Source organism: Camelina sativa, chromosome 8, assembly GCF_000633955.1.
Source record: "Camelina sativa cultivar DH55 chromosome 8, Cs, whole genome shotgun sequence".
Classification (NCBI taxonomy): Eukaryota; Viridiplantae; Streptophyta; class Magnoliopsida; order Brassicales; family Brassicaceae; genus Camelina; species Camelina sativa.
Window position 1 is genome coordinate 18,656,732 of NC_025692.1, and position 6,604 is coordinate 18,663,335.

The following is a 6,604-nucleotide window of genomic DNA, read 5'->3' on the forward strand; positions in this document are numbered from 1 at the left end:
GGGGGGGGGGGGAGAGGGTATTGATAAACCCCATCAGATCTACATAAGGAGGAAATACAAAGAAGGAGTAGCACGTGTGGAGCAATAGAGGAGCACGTGCGAATGGAAATGTGATCTTTAGTATATAAACATTGTAAAAAGAGTTTGTTGAGCATGTTGTTTGTGTGGGAATAGAGTGGCATGTGACTTTGAGGGAGATGGTTATGATCTAGCTGCGTCTAGAGACCTCTCTAGTTACGTTGTATCTCGTATTCGTTCAGATAATAAAAAGAGAGAGTTTCTTTTCTTATCAGGATCCAACAACTATTTTTATTTGAATGTTCTGTAATAACCAATCTGAAATCTTACAAAACACTAAAATATAATAACGTAAGCTATTTAATTACGTACACTAATCGAATTATACAGGGGATGGGAACATTTTTACCAACCAAGTATTGTTATCGTTCATCGTGCTTCCAGTTCTGTTTGTGTTGCTTCGTTTATGGAGAACACGTAGTCAGCTGACGCTAACTGTTGGTTACTGTTCAAGACGTTTGAGAAAGTTGGCTGTTTTGGTATCGGGAGATTGTTATCGTTGCTCAACATATAAACGATTTGCGAAATCGTGGGTCTATCGTTAGGATGATCTTGAACACAAAGAAGTGCGATGTGAACGCTCAGCATCACTTCTTTTGAAGCGTACGAACCACACAATGCTTCATCTACAATGCTTACACCTTTTGTTTCACACCAAGATTCCCATGCCTGAAGATGATCAAGAACATATATTTTGTGATTGATATAAGGTAAGTTCCTCTTTCTGTATGGTAGATAAATGATACTTAACTATAGAACACTTACATAAGTAATAAGGCTGTGCTTTTGGTCGTTATGAACAAATCTTGTAGCCTTTTTTCCTGATATGATCTCCAATAACAACACTCCAAAGCTATATATATCCGACTTCTCTGAAATCACCCCACCTAATGCATACTCTGGTGACATATAGCCGCTGAAATAAACCGATGATGAAAGTTAATCCTAAAATTTTAGCGTTTAAAACAATTGAACACGTAAGATATACTTACAATGTCCCGACGATTCTTTGGGTGCTATCGTCGATTTGCTTGCAACCAAAAATCCTGGCCGTTCCAAAATCCGAGATCTTAGGATTCATCTCATCATCGAGAAGAATATTGCTTGCCTTAAGATCTCGATGAATGATCCTGAGACGTGAGTCCTCATGCAAATATTGAAGTCCTCTTGTCGTCCCATTTACTATTTTCATACGCGTTTCCCAATCCAATTCCCTAGACTTTAAAGAATCTATATGAGCCCAAAAATAAAAACGTTGAGAAGTCACATATAAGTATTCAAACTAATTAATACTTTGTTTCAGATTCAAAATTTAGTAGTTTTGAATAAATATTTCCATCACACTCACCAAAGAGTAAAACATCAAGGCTCTTATTGGACATGTACTCGTAAATTAGGAGTTTCTCGTCGCCGTCAACACAATATCCTAAAAGCCTCACCAAGTTCTTGTGTTGAAGTTTTATTATCAAAACAACTTCATTCTTGAACTCTGTCAGACCTTGACTTGATTTTTTTGAAAGCCTTTTGATGGCCACATCCATCCCATTTGGTAGCATTCCCTGCCGTATAATCACTTAGCAGTCAAAAGTATTTTATCGTAAGATTGTAACCTTAATATTAAACTAGCTCTGTGTTATGAGCCAAAATCTTGGCCTTAGATCTTGTTATCACACCCGTTGCTTAAACTTAAAGAACAAGAGATTTAAGAGCTAACTTCCCTTTAACCCAACTCTCTCCTTGAGAATTAGGTTAATTGTTAGAAGTTTGGAATTCTCATTAGCATAAGAGGGTTCTTATATAGAACCTTACAAACCGACCTATCTCTCCTATTAAAAGGAAACTATATAAAACCTTAAATCTAATTAAAAAGGAATAACACCATAATTCTAATAACATATTAAAACCTAATAATCATATCATTACTACCCTCTTCCACTTGAAGCTTGTCCTCAAGCTTCAACTCATGGCATGTCCTCCTCTTCAATTAGTTCTTCGTCTTGATTAGCACCATCATTGACTACCGTGATCTGAAAAAGGACTGGTTTGCAAACATGCCCTCAGGTGAAGAATTCATCACAGTTGAAGCAGAGACCTTTTGCTCGTCGCTCTTCCATTTCTGCGGTGGTCAATTTCTTCAAAAACAGTTGTTGAGGATCTGGTTTATCTTCTGTTTGTTGGGGCAACTAAGCTTCCTTGTCTTTTCCACCCTTGGAGCTTTCACGATTTCCTGTCCTAGGGAACAAGACCGAGTTTTGAGCTACTGGTGCCAAATGTCCTCCAAACGTCCGTGTCCGCTTGTCATTATCGATCTTGTATTCATTATCTCGAGCATATTCCATAGCTTTAAAAATTGTCTCAGGACGGAGATACTCGACTTCCTTCCTTAAACTATCTGTAAGTCAACCGCAAAACTGCCACAATTGTTGGTCTCCAGTTAGTCTCGTTAGTCTTCCCAAACATTCCTCAAATTGGTTACAATAATCATCAACTGTTCCCGTATGTCGTAGATTACATACCTCTCCAATTGGATTCACGACATCGGCCTTTCCAAAACGACTTTTACAAATCCTTTTAAATTCAGCCCAGCCTAGCCTATGTGTGACTAACCTTCTCAAATTGTTGTGCCAGTGATACGCTTTACCAGTCAAGACAAAGGTTGCTTGTCGAACGCGTGCATCATCATTGAAGATACCTTGATCTTTGAAATAATCTTCGCACTTCTGCAGCCACTCGACAGCGTTAGCCGTTCCGTCATAAGGTGGAAACTCCATTTTGGCTGGTGTTACGGTGTATTCAACTAAACCACCACCTCCTTCGTTTCTAAGCTTATCCTCTTTCCCTCCTCTCAATCCTTTCTGCACACAGAAATCACCTTGTGAGAAGTCAGAATTAGTTTTCTCCCCAATCTGTCTCACATGCCAATCTCCACCTCCATCTGTTCGTCGGTGACCTCGCTCCTTCTCCTCCAAGCAAAACGGCCATGGTCCACAAGAGTAAGCGTTTTTCTGTTCCTCTCTCATCTGATTGGCTTTTGTCATCACAGATGCTTGCTCACCAAACTCTTGATTCAGTTGTGTTGCAGCAGATTTTGAAGTCTCGTTCAAGGTTGTGGCTTTTGCTGTTACCAAACTTTTCTGCATCTCCGTGTCTGCTCTTGTCGTAACTCTTCTACAAGAGCTTTTGTCTTATCACATTGTTCTTCATGCAAGGCTGCGACCGTCTCTAGTGCCGTTGAAGTTGTGTCCAACACGGCTTGTTGCGTCTCCGTAGTTGTTTTGAGGTTTTCCACCGTTGAACACAAGGGATTCAATATTCCCTTAATGTCGCAGATTTCCCTCTTCATGTCTTCCATCTTTGTGTCCAAACTCTCTATCTTTGCAAACAACTTTACGAGTTCTGCTGCAACGGAATCGTTCTCACCCATTGAATCGGTTGGCTCTGATACCAAGTTGTTATGAGCCAAAGTCTTGGCCTTAGATCTTGTTATCACACCCGTTGCTTAAACTTAAAGAACAAGAGATTTAAGAGCTAACTTCCCTTTAACCCAACTCTCTCCTTGAGAATTAGGTTAATTGTAGGAAGCTTGGAATTCTCATTAGCATAAGAGGGTTCTTATATAGAACCTTACAAACCGACCTATCTCTCCTATTAAAAGGAATCTATATAAAACCTTAAATCTAATTAAAAAGGAATAACATCATAATTCTAATAACATATTAAAACCTAATAATCATATCACTCTGTAAACACTTGAGTAACTTTAGCCAAACTACCTTACAATAACCTCAATATTAATCGTCTTGTTTAATTATTACCTTGTAGACTGGACCAAAACCGCCTTCTCCTAACTTGTTTTCCTCAGAGAAAGAATTTGTTGCAGCCATTACGTCATATAGATTTAAGTAACACATATTTTGTCCATCATCATCAATTAACCCACCTTCTAATAGCTCCCTGCTCTGTTTTTCGTCTGCAAAAACAAAGCTCACCTCTTTTTAGAATTTTTGTGAACAAATCTTGTTAAGTGAAAAAGGACAAAACCAAGCTCACCGCCTATTATTCTTTTTCTTCTTGTTCTTGAAGAAATGCAACAATACAATCCAAAGATAAATACAGAAGCTGCTAGTAGTGATGGTAGTAGAACAGGTAGAACAATGCTTCTGCCTTTAGAATGTTTTGGTTTTCCTGAGTATAAGATTTTAATAAAGCTTAATATATATCTCAACGCATCCGTCACATTTGTTATTGAAAATGCGTACCCTTGTTTAGAGTTGCTGTTGAGATGTTCGAAGCGGCAAGTTTAAGAAAGAATGTATGTCCCTCATTTGCAGCGAGTTGCTGCAGATTGAAGGCGTTTCTTGTCCACATCAAACACTTGTTGCTGTCATACGCATAGGCCTCGCAAGAACAATTAGCTTGGCAAGCTGAAGCACAGGTCATAACGTTGGTTGATGTCAAGACCAATGTTATTGGATCAGTGGCTAATTTCTTGTTTTTAATAGGAAGAAACACGTCGTTTCCCTTGTCACATTGAAGATTGGTTTCCCTTGTACAACCATTAGAGTAATCATTCGAGTTCTCTCCAAATGCTTGTTTGAAACCAGGAACACATCTACAAGGCGTAAGGTTAACCACTTCCACTTGTTTGTCGCAAATCCCAAACGATCCACAATAATTATAAATCTTACATCTATCTCTAGGTTGAGCCCATATCAACTCCCATAATTGGCGGTCTCTATACCAAACATTCAGCATGAGCTGCCCTGAAACATCCATGGCCAAACGATAATATGTGCTATTCAGAGATGGTATTGAATAAGTGATGTAAGACTCATCCAGATTCCATACGAAACCCCCGACACTATTCAGTTCCACTTCCGGAAATCCATTGAAATTTTTAAGTTGATCATCCCATGGTCCACTCGACCAATATGAATTAGATCCGTTCCAAATCGTGGTGAGGGAGTTTGAATGATGGTCAAACTCGAGAGAGTATAGACCCGGTGATGGATCTGTCAAGCCTTTCCAAGAAGTGAGAAGTTGGCTTCCCAATTTGAGTTTAGCGCCTGGAAGCCAAGTATCCGAGGGATGATCAAAACTCTGCCACAACACATCTGCAGAAGAATTATCCCCATCTCTCAAGACTAGATTACCACTATCAAGCAGAGCAACCTCAACATCCTTGCTCCTACTAGAATTAACACCGGTCGACCAAATTGTCTCACTGGTGTGATTGTTATGGAGAATTAAGTTTCCATCTAAGATCTTCAAAAACAAGCTCGAAAAAGAAACTGGGATAGGAGATTCTCGATTAGCGACCCAAACAATAGTCCGTGGAGAGAATTGCCTGTACCACATGCCTATGTAGAAGTTTCCAGAATCAATACCTGGAGTTGGGGTGAAGAGACCGAATTCGAAAATATCACTGTTGGAAATAAGCGTCCGAAATCCTGGAAGAGGTTGATCGGTAGAAATGGTGTCAGTTGCAGACGAAACGTCTGAAACTTGAAAAGACAAAAACACTCCGTAGAATAATAATAATAATAATAGTAACACATTTGTCTTGCAAGGCTCCATGTTCGTATGATATGACCACCACAAGTTCGTTTGAAGATTAAAAGATGTTTATATTCGTATTACACATCTTATTCCCAGTCGACAACCCTCTTCTTCTCCACGAAAGTCATATTGGTAACTTTCTTTGTTTCTACAATGTTGGTGTTGGATCTTGGAAACTGTCTTTTTTGACCAGCGAGTCAACTTTTTACATTATTATGACTGACTGGCGAGAATTTTTTTTTTTAATAGTTAGTTAAAGACTTAAGGGAAAACGTCCAATATACCCATGACAACTATCATATCGTACCAAATAAAGTTTAAATTTTGTCCTTGTTCCAGATATCTTTTCAGAAATCTTTTTCAATCTATATATCCCCAAATTCATAGTTCTATCTTTCTATCTCCCTCAAACAGAAGTTATCATCTATTTTTCCATTGAGCTTGATTTAATTGGTTTATTATTTACTTAACCAACTAACAAAGTTTATTAACGACTAGACCTGATTTCAACCCATTGTAATTCAGTTACAAAATTAAATGGGAAAATATCATTAAAATCTCCAAGTTAGTATTTTCATTGATTTAAATCACGAAGTCTTCATTTGTTGAAAAAAAATTCTCACTTTTCTCTTGACTTCTATTTAAATCATGAAGTTTTGTTGACTTCGCCGTTTGAAACACAATGTTAATGGGCCAGACAGAGATATTAAACATGGTTAATTAGGTGTTAACGAGATCTGTTAGTTGATAAAATGACGTCATTTTCTTCTTTAATTACATCCTCAAATCGAACCCGATTATCAATTCCTCCCAAAATCCCAAATCACAAACCCTAATTTGCGATTCCTCTTTTCTTCTTCTAATTCAACTGATGACTCCGACTCCACAAACACACTTCGATGGCACTCCACGGTCAAACAATGTTACCACCGATGTCTCTGAGCTAGAACTCATCTGTTGGGCTCGA

At 38.4% G+C, this 6,604-nt stretch overlaps 1 protein-coding gene across 2 annotated transcripts; it reads right to left on the reverse strand.

Moving 5' to 3' along the window:
• LOC104707483 (G-type lectin S-receptor-like serine/threonine-protein kinase At4g11900) lies at positions 294 to 5,836 on the reverse strand. Of its 2 annotated transcripts, XM_010423841.2 has the most exons (7): positions 4,338 to 5,835; positions 4,129 to 4,263; positions 3,894 to 4,048; positions 1,427 to 1,637; positions 1,071 to 1,308; positions 844 to 994; positions 294 to 747 (listed from the first exon to the last, which is right to left on the reverse strand). In XM_010423841.2, the coding sequence occupies exons 1-7, from the start codon at positions 5,653 to 5,655 to the stop codon at positions 448 to 450; spliced, it is 2,508 nt and encodes an 835-aa protein (XP_010422143.1). In that variant the 5' UTR covers positions 5,656 to 5,835; the 3' UTR covers positions 294 to 447. The 2 variants fall into 2 exon arrangements, with proteins under 2 accessions (XP_010422143.1, XP_019084084.1); XM_019228539.1 differs by lacking the exons at positions 294 to 747; positions 844 to 994 and having other exon boundaries at positions 1,234 to 1,297; positions 4,338 to 5,836.

Coding starts and splice junctions, on each gene's coding strand:
- LOC104707483 (XM_010423841.2), bottom strand. CDS start 5,655: ATGGAGCCTTGCAAGACAAATGTGTTACTATTATTATTATTATTATTC. Junction 1,638..3,893: donor GTTTTGGTCCAGTCTACAAG/GTAATAATTAAA, acceptor ATTATACGGCAG/GGAATGCTACCAAATGGGAT. Junction 995..1,070: donor CAAAGAATCGTCGGGACATT/GTAAGTATATCT, acceptor GGTTTATTTCAG/CGGCTATATGTCACCAGAGT.